Raw genomic sequence first — 18,432 nt, 5'->3', positions numbered from 1 at the left:
TTGGTTAGATTGTTAGCAGTGTATGTGTTTAAGATCTAAGCCTTTGAGACAGATGTAATTGTAGCAGTTTCAGAATTCAATGCCTGAATAAGTACAAACAGTTCCAAAAAAATCCTTTCACTTCAGTGTGTGCTCAAAGCATGTAAAAAATGCTTAAAATCCTACAAATTATAAATGGGATCTACACAGGAATAAAGAATCCTAATTAGTGAGTTAATACATGCAGAAAACAGATCAAGTCACATACAAGAAAACATCAAACAAACATTCAAGGAAGTACAACTGCATTCTATTCCACACAGCTGAATAAAATAACTATCTAATTCGAGGGTCCATTTTTGGAACTGTGTATTCAGACATCCCTGAGAAATGAAAAATTAACAATAGTAGTGAGGTCATGTGTCCTACTTTAAGAGGACAGTTCTCTGTTTGAAGGAGTCCCCTAAGAATTGCCCACTCCAAGTTTGCTGTAAAAACAAACAACAAAAGGGAGAACAGGCGGCTTGAAGCTGCCCATCAGCTTCTGGAAACCAGACTGAGCACTATGGGGAAATATCCTGTATTTTTATTTAAATTTATTATTTTGTATCTCTTTGTATAAATTAGTACATGCACATTTATGCATATCTTGGCGTCTTTTATCCCTTTTTTAGTGCTATGGGTTACATCTCCCCGACAAGAAAACGTTTCCCTAAAAGGAAATTATATATCTAATTTCACTCATAGCCATTGGTGACATTTAACCACCACTTATCAACTGCTAATTTTGTTGTACCAGGTAGTAGCATATAGAAAATAATCCTGATATTTCTCAGAATGACTCATGAAGATTTGTATTTTCTTATGAGTTTTTTCATCGCTGCTACCTCTTCTTTAATCAGTCTTCGCAGTCCAAAAGGAGCAAAAGGATTCACATTATCAGCAATGTAGTTACCTGATACAGCTATAAAACACCACTATATTAATTCCTGAGGTAAACAACACCTCTGTTGGTGGACATTTTCTATTATAGAGTAATTATTAATTCCCTTTGCTAAAAATAAGTTGTTTGTAGATACTCAAGCACTAACAGAATTTCAACTTAAGACTGTGTTTTTAAATATAGAAGAAGACAACATACATCACAGTTGTGGCTGGGGTTATTATAAATTGTGAGCTGAGAGGCAAATGAAATACAGGAAAGTACAGGTGGTGAAAACTGCATTATTAAGAATAGCCATTCACACAAAAAATCAGTTGTAAAGCCTAATAAAGGTTTGGCTGAGTAAGTAAGCTGTGCTAATAAGAAAGACATTCTAGCATTCCTAAACAAATTAACACAAATCCTGTCTAAAAATCTGTTGTGCTACTTCCATCCACAAGTGGAAATTACGACTTTTACTTGTACATAAATAAGACACAACTGCCCTGCCAGTCAGAAAGAAGAGGAGAGATTATGGGGAATGGTAGACCACTGCAGAACCTTCCAGAGAACTAGTAATAATAATCTCATATTTATAGGAGGACTTCCCCCTCCCACAGCCTAATTTTAATATTTCATGGTCTTGACTTGCCTTAATAACAAACCACAACAATTTTGTTTGAAGAACTGTACTGTAGCAGTATGCATGTGCTGCTTACTAGAAGGCCATAAAATAAGGAAATTAAGGCATAGAATTTTGAATTAATTCTATTCCAAATAGTAATTTCCATTCAAATAAAAATAAGGTTGCATTTATTACCTTTTTAGTGCAGAAAAATGAAATATAAATCTTATTTATAAAAAAAATAGTTCAATATTCTATGAAATCTCTCTTGGAAAAAGTAAGCCAAGTTAGAGATTGTTTCAAATATGATTTCTGGCCTAGACATAGAGGAACATATATATGTGTGGACAAACACAATTAAACAGTCATAAAAATACAAATCAGAGGAAGTGACCTAGTGGGTAAATTCCATATAAAGCAACAGAGCAACTAGCTGCTGAGATGGCATATGTTACTGGGGAGCCTATACAAATACAGATGGCTGGGAAGCAAAAAATAATAATACCCACTGAGTTCTATCAGCCACAGGAAGAAGCAAAAGCAATTCTGGCATAGTAAGGTTCTAAATCAGAACCAGAACCTATTTCCTTCCCTTACAAGACCAACCAACCAACCAATCAATTCATGTGGCTAAATATGTGTAATGATTTGAGTGATACTTTGAAGTATCTTCACCTGTTAGAAAACTACATTCCTTTTTTATACAGCATTAGATTCCCATACAGGTCTTGATGGAGATGATCAGCTTATCTGTATTTTAAAAAGTACTTATTAGTTATACTTGGAAATTAAGAGTGATGAATTTTTACCTGCCCCAATTACTCTCTCAATACGAATTCGTGATGGATCTATCTCCTTAGCAAACTCATGAACAGCAAGTGATGGGTCTTCATACGTGTCTGGATCAATATATGTTTTGGTTCCTGGGAATCGCACTGTAAAACCAGAAATATTGTTTTTGCTTTAGACAAAAATAATTCAGGCAACACACATACAGGAAAAATAAATCAAATGGGACTATTAAGAAGTAGTTAATAATCATAACGGTAAATCTAATTCCAGATTCCGCTTCCTTCATATACATCTAAGAACAATTACTAATTCCCAACTAATTTTAACAGAACCTTCTTCTAAAAAAGGACTTTAACTCAAACGTTCTGTGACTACTGTACTTACGGATAAAACTTGATGTTATTAAGTACATAAATGACCACTATTGTACTGCCCCAACCCCTTAGCAGACAGTGGGAAGGAGGCAGGGACTTACATGTCCTCCTGGCAGCTGAACTGCTACTTATGGGGCAAGAAGGGCAGTTTGGTTCAAACATACAAGTGGAGGCAATCAAGCCAGTCCTGCCACTGTGTTTGCACCACACTGCCCTTTCCACCACTTTCTTCACCCCTCGCATTTGCCTAGCAAGCAACAGCAACTTATTTTCTGGAAAGTCAGGAAAATATCTCTGTCCACCATGTACCCACTGGGTGGGGGCTCAGATTCCATTCTCCCTTGAAGCAACTGTTGGAGAAAGGAAAGTGGTTTAAACTTCCCTTCCTTGTAAATTAGGCAATATGCCAGTTGTTAACTTAAGTAATATGCCATCCTAGGCTCCTTTAGGAGGAAGGACTAGCTATAAATTTGATAAATATAGAAATATAGTGCTATAGTACATAAGAGTACTATGTACATTCCAAAACCTCCCTTCATTACACCCACCCACACCACACACACACAGTATGCATGCCTTCCAGTGCTGTCTGAGATAGTTGACGGGGGATGGGGCGAGAAGCTAGCCCCTCAGGAGCCGGCTTCCTCCTCTTATTTATTATTATCAGTTATTTATATTCTGCATTAATTGCCTTTCCACTTAAAAAGTGTCTGAAGTGATGTACAGTAAAAATACAGCAGTTCAAAACTTTTATTTGGAGCAGACGCCTCCCATGCATTTCACAGTCTAATTGACAGCTAAATATATGCTGTCTCCTGCTCTTTTCATGTTGCTTTCTTCAATCAGGTAATCTGACAGGTTGCTCTGTCTTCTCTCACTTCCTCAAAGTGGCTGCATGACGGCAGATTGGCAAGATGGTTTTTAAGTGGTCCTGCAGTGGCAGTTTAGAGGGGAGAGGCCACTTCAGCTCAAATCACCAGGAGTTGGATGGTGAGTAGGTCACAAAGTTGCTTTTGTCTTTTCTCTCTCTGTCCCCCTTTCTATGATTAATTTTATTTATTTATTACATTTATATGGTGTTTATAGGAGGGCTTTGTGTACACGCAGTCCTTGATGGGAGTGTTTTTCTTTTGCCTCCTCAGATTTCTTTTTTTAAAGCAACATTCTTATTCTTACCTACCCCAAGTATACTACCTGTACCTTGCCTCTCAACCGTCCCATCTCACTGTTCTCTTGTTGTTAGGAAGAACAGCACGGAAGCACTGAGCTTGTGGTTAGGAAGAATGATAAATTGATTCATGTTGAATTTTTGTACAGGCTACATTGATATTACACGCTTTAAATATGTGGAAGAAATGACATTGAATTCGAAATTCTTATCTCCTTTGTGACCCATTTCTGCTTTTCCTTTATGGAAATTATTTCACTATGAAAATGTTAGAAATGAGAATGAAATCACAACTAAAGGGATAAACATTCATGTTTGGCAAATAAGTGTGATGTGGTTTCTGGCAGGCATAAGTTAGAAAGTTGAGAGAAAATCAACAAAAACATTTTCAACGCAGATAAAATGCATTTATTTTGAAGTTTAAAGAGGTGATGGGGAGTTATCCCTGCAGCCCCAAACAAACACCCTGGAATAACGTAGGCTTAAAAATATAATGGAAGACTCACTTTGTGGTACACTTTCGATCTATAAGTGTAGGGTTTGATGTATTTATTAATTTGACATTTTAGATACATAGACACTTCCCCCATAACCCCTCTTGTACGGAAAGTACCAGGGAGAACAGAGAAATTCTATTTAAGTTAGGGCTGTCTACAATTTCTTGCACATTGCTAGGATTCTTCCGTTGAAAATGGTGTCCTGGCAGAATTTTTGGAAGTCAGTTGTTTATGTCTGGGAAAACAACCTGAAAGTGCTGATTTTTTTTGAAAATTTACAAAAAAATAGCTAAAAAGCTTCAGTTTTGTTGTTGTTGAGATTAAAAACAAACAAACAAAAGCTAACAAAAACTCAACAACTTTTGTGTCTGGATTCTCATTGCAACCCATTGCAACTCATATGGCAACCCTAATTTAAGCTGCCTCTTGTCCAAATGGAATCCTTATGTCACTAGAAATGTAGCTAGATTTTATGCAATAGCCATAAGTCAAAGAAAGCAAAAGTTCACACAGCTCCACAGTCATAAATTGACACAGCTCATAGTCAAATTCTATTTTAAAAAATATATTTTAATAGAATTTGTATTTCCTTGGATACATATTTTAAATCTATTTAATTAGTATATAGATAGTTAATGTTTATTTAAAACTTATGCTGAAATTCTAGTTTTTACTATGTTTATTATTTAGTCGTAATAATAAACACATCTGAGCGGGAGTGAAACTAGGGATGGATGGATCTATAAACTTCAATTTCTCATAATAATATACAATTGTTTGTATGTGATTTTGCCTAATATAGACACTTTTGCAACACAAATTTCCCTAATATAAACCATTTTTCTATGTTATTTTCACTAAAATATTATTTTTATGCATACTTTACTAGTATATGCATTTTTGTACACATTACTTAGGTAGATCAAAAATTGCAAAATTCAGAGAAGTGCAAATTGTAGCTGTGTTTTGTGAATTAGGTAGATGTGCCTTTAAATGTGAGCTAAACTGAATCCCTCTACCATCTCTAGGTGGAGCCAATCACTTCAATGTTAAGAAAAGTTTTTGTGGAGTTCATGGTATTTCCCTCAACATGAAGGTACTCCTTTATATGTGGAGCTCTAAGTGTACACTTAAGCCACAAGTAAATTTAGGAGGTGTGCGTATATGATAAGTCGTGGAAGGATAGAATGTTTCTACCTCTTTCAGCCAGATATAAGAAGTGAAAATACATAAAAAATGCAATGATCATTCTTCATTTAAATATGAAACATCACCGATAGCTTTGCTTACAATGTCCATTTTGCAAATGAGCTCTTCGTTTTTCTTCAGACTTCATTTTTGCCTTTATATACCACTGGCACCTTTAAGAAAATGAACACCATTTCACTTTTTTAAACACCGCAGAAGGAATGACATTGAATTTACATGCTGATTATTTTTCTTTTATGAACTAAACTTACAAAAGCCATATTAATTGTACAGGGCAGCTAGAAAAACAGCAACCAAATAAAATAATGGCATGCTTAGTAATAAATAACTGTACTGAAGCCCTTTCCATTTATTTAGTACCTGTGAAAACCAAACTCATGAAGGTACTTCTGAGAATGTGCTAGCAAGAACCATCCTGTAGGCACCAAGGCATGGATCAGCAACACATCTAGAAAATGTGTGATTGGTGTTACTCTGAAAATGATCCAACAATGCACAAAGCTCCACTGACAGCGACAAGAGATTTGATGGACCAGGGTTCTTGTCTCAGTAGAAGGGGCCTTATATTCGTTCATTCATGCATGCATGCTATACAGGGGCTACTCAATACATTAAAAAGGTAAAGGTGTGGTCATGCTGGCCACATGACCTGGAAAGCTGTCTGTGGACAAACGCCAGCTCCCTCGGCCTGAAGTGAGATGAGTGATGCACCCCATAGTCGCCTCTGATTGGACTTAACTGTCCAGGGGTCCTATACTTAAGTCAATACATTCTTGGAAATCTACATATATTCATTATTGGACACCTGAAGAGAGCTTAGGTATCAATGAAGATGTATTTTTTTTAATGTATCTACAATGGGAACACAAACTTTCCTCATCTATGTGAAAAAATCTGTGCAAAAAAAATGTTACTAGGAACCACCATACTCTGGGATGACGCTCCACATGACTAAGAAATGAAACCAAGGATGGGGTTAGGCTGCAAAAAAGGGGCTAAATCTGTCCTTTACCAAAACAGGAGCTTCCAGGGGTAGGATTGGCTCTACCACCCAGGTATTTCTCCGTTTCTGATGGGCCTGCTGCTCTAAATGAGAAAAATCCCACTGGTTTACTGCAAGTCATATGAGCCTAATGGCATCTACTCCTCTTGCCCCTAGGATAGGAATATTTGTATCCAGTTCTTCAGTTTATATCCAGCCATTTCCTAGTCATTCAGGCTGTCTCACATTTCAAAAAATTTATGAACAGCTTCATACAATTAAAATTGTAGTGTTCTTCTTAGAGCCTTCTTTCCTTAATTTCACTCCTCCTCTTCATTTTTTTCATTGATTCCTGTGCCCTCAATAGCTCCCAGAATCATCTTTCCTTATTCCCCTATGATCATTAATTCATTACCAATGTTTTTTCATTAGCCAGTCCCTTCCTCTACTTCTCATCCATTTTGTCCATTTCATCACAGTCTTTTGGTTCAGGTTTCCCCCTCTTACAGCCATTTTCGCCGCTGGGCTCAAACTGTCCCTTTGGAGTTCTAGGACTTGCACTCAATCAAATTTCTACTTCTTTTAGCCTTCCTTACCTATTAAAGCATCTTCCCTTTTTCCTTTTTCCTGCTAAAATGAGCTTTAACTTTCTTCAGACAATCTGGATGCTTTATGAACATTCTTGTACTGCTGGGAGATTCATTCCTTCCCTAGCAAAAATATTCACTAACATCACATATCACAGGAGCTTCACTTTGTTGCACAGCTTCACTGAACTCGGAAAAATCTCATAGCAATATAGAAATCTCATACTGATCAAACCTAAGTTTTAATTCTCTCATAATATTTTTGTGGTTTTTATTCATTCAAAACTTGGCATGCCGATTTGCTGATAGCAGGTAAATCATTCAGTCAAATACAGATGCAGGTGCTTATTTCCTTCTGACTCTTCAGTATGAATAGACTCATCAGCAGCCTTGTGATTCAACATTGCATCAAATTGCTAATTCTAAATGGTGAATCAGAACACATCTGTAGTATACCAGCCCAATCTTCCACTTTGAAATTTGCTTGAGATTCTATAACATGTTGAATATTTGTTCTGAATTGCCCTGTCTCTTTATCCTGATGTTTACGTAACTTAAGAAAATGAATCCATATCTTATGTAATTGAAAGAATGTAATTCAACAGGGATACATTTAAAGAATAGCTTCCAACGTTCTTAATGTTATCTAATAAATATGATGAAACAAGAAGAAATCAAAATATGACTCTCTTTCCACTAAAGTGAGAAGCACACTTCAGAATGTCATTTGTTTGCTGAGCAAAATCATTTCAAAGGCCTGTGGCTTTGAAATGTTTGCATTTATCCTGTCTTATTTGATGTCTGTTAGTAAAGCTATTTACAGACAATCTTGTGATGTAATTTGTCACAATTGCCTTTGACACCCATAATTTTAACTGCAAAGTGAACCATAATTAGTTATGTGAATTAAATCCGTACACGATGGGGCTCACCAGAAAGTGGTACAGTAATTCTTACAATGCTAGATACTTCAAGAAAAGCTAAAAATTTATTAAGTGATCACTAAACAGGACTTCAGACTCTCTATGTGCAAGGATAATATACTAATTTCCAAAATTATTGCCACTCATGTGTTACATTATAGGAGTTGTATTTAATGGTGTCTGTGTGCAAGAGGAACGGGCTTCTGCTTGCACAATGGAATTTCATCTTCCTCTCTTCCCACCTGCAACCCCCTGTGTACCTCCCACCAAATGTGCCCCAGAGCAGATTGGTACAGGGTGAGGAAGAGAAGAGGAAGGTGAATTTCCATTGTACCAGCAGGTCTACTGAGCAATGTTTTTTATTTTATTTACTAAAATTTCAAGTTTATTCTGTTTCTGCTTGATAAAAACACTGTTTCTAAGAAAAGATATCTAACAGCAGAAAACTTTGTTTCCTACAATGTTGATCGTTTTAATGCTCAACTTTCATTTAATCTTTTCCTATCACTGTAGCTGGAAAAAATAAGATAAATTTGGGTACCTTAGAGTACAATAGGTTGCAGGTTCATCTCTTGCACTGGAGGCATGTCTATGACTATTTGAATAAAGGTAACAGACCCTCCAAGTGTCCTGATTTTCCATGGACAGTACCGGATTTACAGAAGCTGTCCCAGTTTCTGATTTGATCCCGCTTTTCCTTGGATGTCCCTGTTTTCATCAGAGGGTATGGAGTTATGTGACCAAGGAGATAAGTATGTGACCTTATGTGACCTTATGTGACCAAGGAGATAAGTAACTACAGTGGTACCTCAGTTTTCAAACGTAATCCATTCCGGAAGACCGTTTGAGTTCCGAAATGTTTGAAAACCAAAAATTCAAAAAAGAAGGCTCAATTACAGAAAACTCAATATGGAAGCTGTGTTTCTGGTTCAAATTCCAAGGCGCGTTCGGAAACCAAATCATTTACTTCCAGGTTTCTGACGTTTGAGTTCTGAAATGTTCGAAAACCGAGGTATCACTGTATACAACTTTTAGAATACATAGGGAAGATTTTTAATGTTTAATGTTTTATTATGTTTTTATATATGTTGGAAACTGCCTTGAGAAAGGGTCAGCAAACTTTTTCAGCAGGGGGCTGGTTCACTGTCCCTCAGACCTTGCAGGGGGCCGGACTATATTTAGAAGGGGGGGGGAATGAATGAATTCCCATGCCCCGCAAATAACCCAGAGATTCATTTTAAATAAAAGCACACATTCTGCTCATGTTAAAACACCAGGCAGGCCCCACAAATAACCCAGAGATGCATTTTAAATAAAAGGACACATTCTACTCATGTAAAAACACGCTGATTCCTGGACCATTGGTGGGCCAGATTTAGAAGGCGATTGGGCCGGATCCAGCCCCTGGGCCTTAGTTTGCCTACCCATCACCTAGAGTGACTGGGTCATGCCCAGTCAGATGGGCAGGGTATAAATAATAAAATTGTTATTATGGAATAGGATGACCCTATTTTCATCAGAGAAATGTTGGAGAGTATGGCATTATATATTTTGAAGAAGTTCATAAAAATAATAAGCGGTAACATTTCAAAGTGCTAAGTCATAAATCATGCTTTGATAAGGAGGCGAGTTTCCCTCCAAATGTATTTATTTATTATACTGGAAATAATGGAGGGGGAGATGGTTTTTCCCACCATAAATTCAAAACGGCTAAAAATGTTACATCTATAAAACCCAACACAAGAGGACACCTTTGCTCATCACATTCCTTTGTCGCTCAGGCTAAGGAATAGTTTAAACATTTTCAGATTATGTGAAAGTGGTGAAATGAGATACAGAGCAGTCAAGAGTGGTTTACACTTCAGGCCCCATTTTCACTATACTGTACAATTAAAGCTGTATCATACCACTTTAAACAGTCATGGCTTCTCCCAGAGAATCCTGGGAACTGTAGTATGTTAAGAGGGTTAAGAGTTGTTAGAGGAGACAGCTTATTCCCCTCACAGAGTTACAATTCTAAGAGTGGTTTAACAGTCAATCCCGCTTCCTAGGTAACTCTGTAAATTGTAGCTTTGTGAAGGGAATAGGAGTGCGTCTCCTAAACACTCTCAGCACCCTTAGCAAACCACAGTCCTCAGGATTCTCTGAGGGAAGCTATGGCTATTTAAAGTAGTACAATATGGCTTTAAATGTCAAATGCAGACCTAACTGCCCTTCCAAGGAGCCCAGTTTCCCCAGCATTGGCACAACACTGGGACTTGTTAGGTCAAACACAGATACACTTTGGACATTTTTTTCTTGAAAAGGCAGGGTATAAATGAAACAAACAAAATATAAAATAAATATTGCCTTGCATGAAAATGAGTTACGATGCCAATGTTAATTACCTTCCAGTAATGAGGAAGAACAGAGTGAGGATGACTAGGAGCGTGAATCCTCCAACAGCCGCTGTGGCAATGACAAGAATCTGCCCCTGTTCTGCTGCCATATCTGAAGCTGAAACAGAAACACACAGGAGTAAATCTCTGAATAATGGTTTTATTTGAAGAAATTACATTACTCTACCAGCCAAATGCATCTGTTGTTAATAACAGCAATTGCTATGATTTGATTGGTGTTTCAGCAAAAACAGAACAATAACATTTGCTTTTGGAGTAAAATGACAGTGGCATGATGCCGAGGGCAGGATAGAGGTAATGGGGTTTTGTTTTCTTGTCTAATTTCTGAAAGCAATATTGTAATAGCTATATATAACCAGCATTTTTTAGGACTGAAACATTATCTACATATCATTTACCATGTATTCAGCATTTGGGTCTACATTACTAGCAGATAGCATGCTGGGGTATTTGCACCACACTGACTTTGTCAACCATCCCACCCCACCCCTCTACCTCCCAGTAAGCAGCATCAATGGGGGGTCCGGTGCCACCCCATCATGCAACTGCATTTATCCTTATAACAATCCTGTGAGCATCACAGCTAGTGATCCAATGAGCCCTGTTATTCATGCAGATATTTGATCCTGTAACCCATTTCAAAATTCAGCATTCTCTCAATCTGAGTCACTATGTTTTATCGATTGATAATGGCAAAGCTAATGAAGGCAATCAAAATATGATAGTAGAATCCAAGGTTAATTGGAGGACCAGGTGTTTTCTGCTGTGGCAACCAGAATGTGGAACTACTTACCACAGTTTTTTCAGTTGTCCTCCACTTTATTAGTGTTTTTCTGCTCCCCGAAAACACTATATTATTGTTTAATTAATTCTTCACTAAGGAGGTTTTTCTGTGGTCTCAGTTTTGGCTCTGAAGTTATGTTTTGTAATGGATTTGTGTGTAACTTTACTTAATATTACTTGTTGCCTTGTTTTTTCATTGTAAGATGTCTTGAGTTCCTCCAAGGGGAGCCTTTTTTACAATGCAAAAAGGAGTCGCAGGAGGCATAATACAAAATTGGGCCCACAGAGGGGAGGTATCAAAGGCTTAAAGACCCCAGGTTTCCTATTTGGACCACTTCTTCCTAAGCCTGCAATTTGCTTTTAACAAATCATTCATTCAATTACTAATTGAATGGCATAGTGTCTAGTTTTGCCCTCGATTTTTAAAAATTCTGCCTGTAGCTTTTAATTTCCACTGAATTTAGCAAGATCAGTTTAAAATAAAATGAAAATAAAAGCGGTGGTAATTCTGCCCAATTTGCAATGCACACTGTAATTATATTCCTGGCAATGGTTTCCTGGTATGTGATGACAGCAAATGACAATAGTGCATTTCATGTCTTTTGTCATAAACTATTCACAGACAAGTCAAGCATGTGAAGTGGTGAAGTGACTGCAGAATAAGTGGGGAGCTGAAGCTTTTTATGAAATGCTAAATAACTAATCCCCCAAATACCAAATAGCTAGCTATTCTGAAGCAATTTTACACTTCACATCATGTTCTGCTCCTTAGTGTCCCAATTGCTTGGAAAAATTCAACCTAAGAAAATATGATGCCACACAAGTAACTATGCATGTAATAACACAGTTCCTAGGAATGCAGTTCAAATATCGAATGCAATCTTTGAACTACCAATAGGTGCTTTAAATAAAGCAAAAAGATGTTCTGAAGCAATAAAAAGGAAGGGAAATAACAGCGGAGTGCACATTGCCATCATCTAGAAGATGCAGCTCTCTATAGATAAGATCAGCACAAGAAGAGGTTTGACTTGATTATCAAAGTCAATGGATACAAAAAAAATGATCAAAATCCGAGTCCAGACAAAAGCAAATCCATTAGCTTCAGGTGTCCAGTGGAACTACTAACTTTTGTTCTCACATAGACCAACATACTCTGGGTGTCTTCAAAAGCCATTTGTGACCAAGAATTCAGGGTGACAGCATAAGCTGCAATTTTTGCTAAGCAAGTGCAAGCTTACATGCAAATTATTCATAGGCTTATAGAATGGTAGCATTGGAAGCAATATTGTGTGACTTATGTAGAAATGTACTTCCTGAGCATTTATTTTTTTCAGATGCCTAGTTTACAGTACTGAAAGGCTAAACAAGACTGGATCCCAAGGCAGGGACAAATGAACTTTATAAGCTATCAGGCAACTAACTGCCTACGGGTCTGGATCATTAGGAGTACAGTCATACCTCGGGTTAAATGTGCTTCAGGTTGAGCGTTTTCAGGTTATGCTCCGTGGCGACCTGGAAGTAACAGAGTGCGTTACTTCTGGGTTTTGCCGCTCTTGCATGTGCAGACGCTCAAAATGACGTCACGCGCATGCAGACGCGGGTTGCGTTTGCTTCAGGATGTGAACGGGGCTCCGGAACGGATCCCGTTTGCATCCAGAGGTACCACTGTATATTAGGAGCTTAACTGAAATTGTTTTTTTCTAATTGAAATAACACATGCAAATGTCACCAGTTTGATTCCTAAACTACAGTCACACCAAGGACAAAGGAGCTAGCACAGAGGGGAATATCATTGTGGGATAGGAACATAGAAAGCTGTCTTAAGGTGAGTCAGACCATAGGCCCATATAGCTCAGTAATATCTGCTGTGACTGGTAGTGCCTCTCCAGGGTTCCAGACAGGAGATACTCCCAGCTCTGAGATGCTGGGAACTGAACCTGGAACTTTCTGCATGCAAAGCAGACTCTTTCCTCGATGATATAAACAGTGGAATATAAACAGAATTGTTTCCATTTTCTGTCTGGGTTAACATTATTTAATTTAAAAACTCATTATTTACAACTATTTATAAAAGCCTGCTGATTGGGCCAATGGCCCATCTAGTTCAGCATCCCATTCTCACAGTTGCTAACCTGTGGGAAGCTCACAAACAGCAACTGGTAGTTAGAAGCATAATTCTTGGCTGCATGTCATGGAAGACCTGCTTCCTGTCTTGCAGGCCTTTTCCACCTGGCCTGGAAGGTCAGGGCCCCAACTGACTCTGGCTATAAAATCTTAGGCTGCTGAAGAACCCAGAGACTATCTTGGCTGTCTCTTAGAGCAAACCCAGGTCATTGAGCCTGGCTTCCACAGCCACCACCCACCATGAACCACCCTTAGCAGGAATGACAGCAACAGCAGCTGATATGTTCTATGATTGCGATAAAGATTTATATTCTTGCTACTGATGCTGTTTTAAATGTGCATTTTATATTTGACTACCTTTATTAAGGTTTTATTTCGAAATCTTTAAGATAATAATTTAGCTTCCTGTTAATTATGCTTGCTTTGAATTGTTTTGTTTGGTGTTTTGATGTAGGTTGTAAACCGCTTGAGATTTTTTCCCCTTAAAAATATAAAGCAGTATAGAAATGAAATTGTTAATAATAATAATTCTCATTTAAAACCATCCAAGTTGGTGGCCATTGTTAAGTTGTAGGTGAACATATCAGACGACACAGCGATTTTTCAAACAGCTCTTGTTTATTCACAGGCCAGAACAGAACTGAATTGAAGAGTTTAGTCAGCCTGCTTATATAGAGCTCCAGTACAACGTAACTGTAACAATTTTCTAAAACTATCCAATCACTGAACGTCACTTTCGATCCCTTATTTGCATAACTATCTACAGTATCCCCCTGCTGGCCCAGGGTGAGAGCTTCAGTACATAACAGCCATCACTGCCTCTTGTGGGAGCAAGTTCAATAGCATAACTATGTGCTGTGTAAGGAGGTACTTCCTTTTGTCTGTCTTCCAACATTCAACTTAATTGGGTGTCCACAAATTCAAGCGTTAAGAGACAGAGAGAAAAGCTTTTCTCTCCCTACCTTCTTCACATCGTGCACAATTTGATACACCTCTATCATGTCTCCTCTTGCACATATTTTCTTTAAACTAGAAATCCCCAAATGTAACCTTTCTTCACAGGGGAATTGTTCCACTCTGGTTCCATTTTCTGAACATTTTCCAACTCTACAATAACATTTTTGCGGTGAGCTGGCCAGAACTGCACACACAAGTCACAAGCGTGGCTTTTAAACATTTCCTCATTTTAGTAACATCAATGGGTATAACTAGCTTCTCTTTAATATCGAACCTTAGACTGAAAAATCATGTACATCTCCAGCAGTGAGAAAATATACACTAGGACCAGTACTGAATTACTATGTAATCAGTCCACACACAGCCAGGAGTCAGCAGTTCTTTTCCTTTTCACAAGGAGTGGATGTCTCCTATTTTTACTGTACAACATGAAAAAAGGTGACTTGAACTTAATTTAAAGGGTGCAAGTATTTTTCTTTAGCAGGTTGAGCATTCAGCCATCTGTGAGCTGGCACCCTATTACCAGCTCAATTTTGTCTGCAAGCTACATGCTTTAGTTATTGCAATTTGACATCTATCAGCCAGCAGACCCTCCAGCAGAGTGAAAGATAGGAAAGTGACAGAAAGACAGCTGGACAGATAAAAGGGAGCAGCTGTAAGACATATAGGGACAAACTGCAGGGACTGGAGCTCTAATGGATAGGAATTAACTGTCAACATTTTAGATAGATACAAAAGGGATTAAAAACAACAGAAAGAAAAATGAGCTTTTTAAAAGCATGTACCATGAGCTTTTTAAAAGCATGTACTGATGAAGTAACCTTTAATTCTCATTTTAGATATACTGTAAAATCCTGCTGAATATATGGGCAATCTTAAATATAATGAGAAATACATGAGGAAGAATCATGAAAAGAATTTGCAAGGTGTCTGTTTGATTCCAGAGAATCAAAATGATGGCATGGCAAGCAATGAAGTCTCCATAGCAATTGTTTATGTTCCAGGTTTTTTGTAAACACAAACTGTTTTCATATCCCTACATGGTGTGATGATACTCTATAGGTTTGTGGTTTTTTTAAGTACAGAAGCTATCTAGTGCTCCATATGTTGTTGACTAAAATTTCCGGACCACATAATGTTCAATGACCGAGAACTGTTTATTATACCTAACTCCTACAGGACCAAAAAGATCATATTCATCAAATTGTTGCTCCACTACTAAGTTATCAAACCTAAAAAGTATGTGCAATATTGTATTTCATTTCCTGACTTCTCAAATATGCTTCCGATCAGTCAACTTCGTTTTCATTTCCCACACATGCTTACTCATTATTTCATATCCTTATGCCCTTTTAACTAACTTGTTATTCATGGGTGATTTGTTGTGTTATACACATACTAAGAACATCAATACAATATGTATGCTGGCCCCTTCAGTCAGCTGATCTCTTTGCTCATAGTTTCAGTTATTATAATGGGATACTGCTGTCATAGTCTATCTCATGAGATATGAGTGTTTTGGATTTCTAAAACACTTGACTCTTTGTGACCCGCTTCTGTGGTCTTCAGAGTAAAGGCTGGTGAAAAAAGTTATGAGAACAGAATAATATATGGAAAAGGTTTGACTAGAAAGGAATACATTTCTATCATCTAATGGACGCATTCCATCATATGTCTACAAGCAAATGAGAGAGCTGTATATCCTAAATCTGTGTTTTTGCTTTCTTGCTCTGAATTCTTTTGTTAGCGAGGACAGAAGACTCATGGTAAGAAAGCTGAGAGGGAGACTGGGGAACCTGTACTTTTTATCTAGAAGAGAACCTCAATCTCCCAAATCTTTCTCTTCCAGGAACTGTATATATACACACAATTTTAATTACTCATCAGTACTTTTGTAACGACTTTAATCCCCACTCTCATCTCAGATGTGTTTTCATGCCTAATAATCAAAACAGCTCTCAATGGAGCAATAGGGTAAAATCTGCCATGTTTACAAGCTGGAAACAAAATATGAATAAAGGCATGTAGAGATGAGTGACAGACCTGCACAACTGCCATGAACACTGTTAGAAATCCCAAATTATTATTCTGGAAAATTCATTTTTCTGTGTGCCACTTTCTGTAATCCCATTTTCACAAGGACAGTTTCTATTTAGGGAATCGGAGCATGTGCTGCTTACTATGGCTTTCAATTCATTCAGTTCATTTTACTCATTTATTTCATTTGCATACTGCTCATTCAGCTAAGTCTGTTGGGCATTTCACATAAACAGGGAAACCCCCCCCCCCCCCAATTCACAATTAAAACAATTTCCTTCCTCTTGAGCTACCAATGTGTGTACTGATAAAACATTACAAACAATAAGCTTGATGTGATCTTGATGTGATATTATGATTGCATCAATATTCTTTTTGTGCAGTCTTTTCAGATGCTCTTGTCCATTGGCAATAATACTGATGCAAGCGCATCTATAATCACATAAAGTTTGCTTTTTTTCTAGGAATTTATCAATGCAAATGTTGAAACTGGTAATGCAGGAGAGAGGAAAGGCATGAATGAACTGAAAAATCTGAAAATCTGGCAGTTTTTTGAAAAAGCCTTATTCATGAAATACAATGGAATAGCAGGTTGGAGTTAGGGAGGCCAGGCTAGAAGCATGAGTCTCATGGAACGGAGGTGGGGGAGAAGAATCCGCCAAATCCAACCAGGAAGTAACCTTGCCCATTCATTCAGCCACAACCCACCTTTATGGCCAATTTTCACACATATTCTGATCACTTGGTAGACATCTCACTTAGGGCTGAGTGAAGCCACCAATACCATTACCCTGCCATGAGGGCAACAAGCTTTTCTCCCCACACAGTGCTCCTGGAAATGACTCTACACCATCTTGTAGCATCATTCCCAGGAACACTTTCAGCCACACTTTGAAAATGTGTGGCGGGAATCATGCTGCCTCGCTGCCTGGAGCATTAAAAAAAAATTTCATTCTAAGCTATCTAATTCTTCACCATGAAAGTCTGATTCCCCCACTGGAATGTGTGTCTCCCACTCCCAATATCCAGGAGAGTTTTCAGACCCCCCCTCCTGTAACCTCTGGAATTTTGGCTGGGCTGACAAAGTCAGTCCAGGCCTAATCTCACTAGTTTAGTAAAATGAGATTTTATCAGGGGCTATTTCCTAGTTAGCCCTGTAAGCTTATTACTGATTAGAGGCGATTTCAAAATATATTTTATGCACTACTACATCTATGAGTCCTCATGTAATATAAAACTACATCCTCTTTGATTAATTAACTTTTCTTATTACTCCTGCAGCGTCAGCCAAGTCCTCTTTCTGCTTCATGTATCACCAATAATAACCATTCCAAAATTTCTGGGTGCTTCTCGTATTTATCTATTTTTATCTTAAATAATTGAAGTAGTAGAGATTGCATTCCTTCTAACAAACCAGGAAAAATATCACAGAAGTCACTCACTAAGGGGCATATGAGCTTTTAGAAAACAGTTTGAGATTTGTTTTTGTTTTTTAAAAAAACCATTCCTATTCCTCTTCTTGACTTCTTGTACAGATTAAGTGATTGCTATGGTATCTGTATTTTATTAATATGTTATGGTTTTTACTACATTGTATGACACCCTGGGTTGGTTTTTTTTTTAAGTGGAACATACCTCTTTACACTAAATATTGTACTTTGATATCTGTTCTTTTGAGCATGGGTTAATCAGCACATTTCACAGAATCATAGAATCATAGAGTTGGAAGGGGTCATGAGGATCATCTAGTCCAACCCCCTGCAATGCAGGAATCTTTCACCCAAAGTGGGGCTCGAACCACAACCCTGAGATTAAGAGTCTCATGCTCTACCAATTGAGCTATCCCTCGTTTAACATTATTGTAACATTTTAAAAACCATATAACTTTAAGCTTATATCCTTTAAAAACTAATCTGTATGTAGAAAGTAAGTATTCACATCTCTCCCATTTTGCAGAAATATAATGATCTACTGGTTCTGTTTAGTGTGGGGAAGAAAAACAAAGGGCCATTTACCAGAGATGTAAATGAATTACAATACAATGCTATGCAAGTTAATTCTGAAGTAAGGTCCA

General features: G+C 37.6%; 1 protein-coding gene across 4 annotated transcripts in view; it reads right to left on the bottom strand.

Annotated features, from left to right (window-relative positions):
* EPHA6 (EPH receptor A6) overlaps positions 1 to 18,432 on the bottom strand; it is a 347,761-nt gene that overhangs the window by 84,416 nt on the left and 244,913 nt on the right. For all 4 annotated transcript variants that reach the window (XM_079974767.1, XM_079974768.1, XM_079974769.1 and 1 more), the window contains 3 exons: positions 10,446 to 10,554; positions 5,648 to 5,718; positions 2,336 to 2,461 (listed from right to left, as the gene is read on the bottom strand). In XM_079974767.1, the coding sequence (XP_079830893.1) occupies positions 2,336 to 2,461; positions 5,648 to 5,718; positions 10,446 to 10,554 (306 nt within the window). The remainder of the gene's footprint in view (positions 1 to 2,335; positions 2,462 to 5,647; positions 5,719 to 10,445; positions 10,555 to 18,432) is intronic.

The sequence above is a fragment of the Podarcis cretensis genome (genome assembly GCF_951804945.1).
Source record: "Podarcis cretensis genome assembly, chromosome: 4".
Lineage (NCBI taxonomy): Eukaryota > Metazoa > Chordata > Lepidosauria > Squamata > Lacertidae > Podarcis > Podarcis cretensis.
This window is presented reverse-complemented; position numbering and strand designations above follow the sequence as displayed.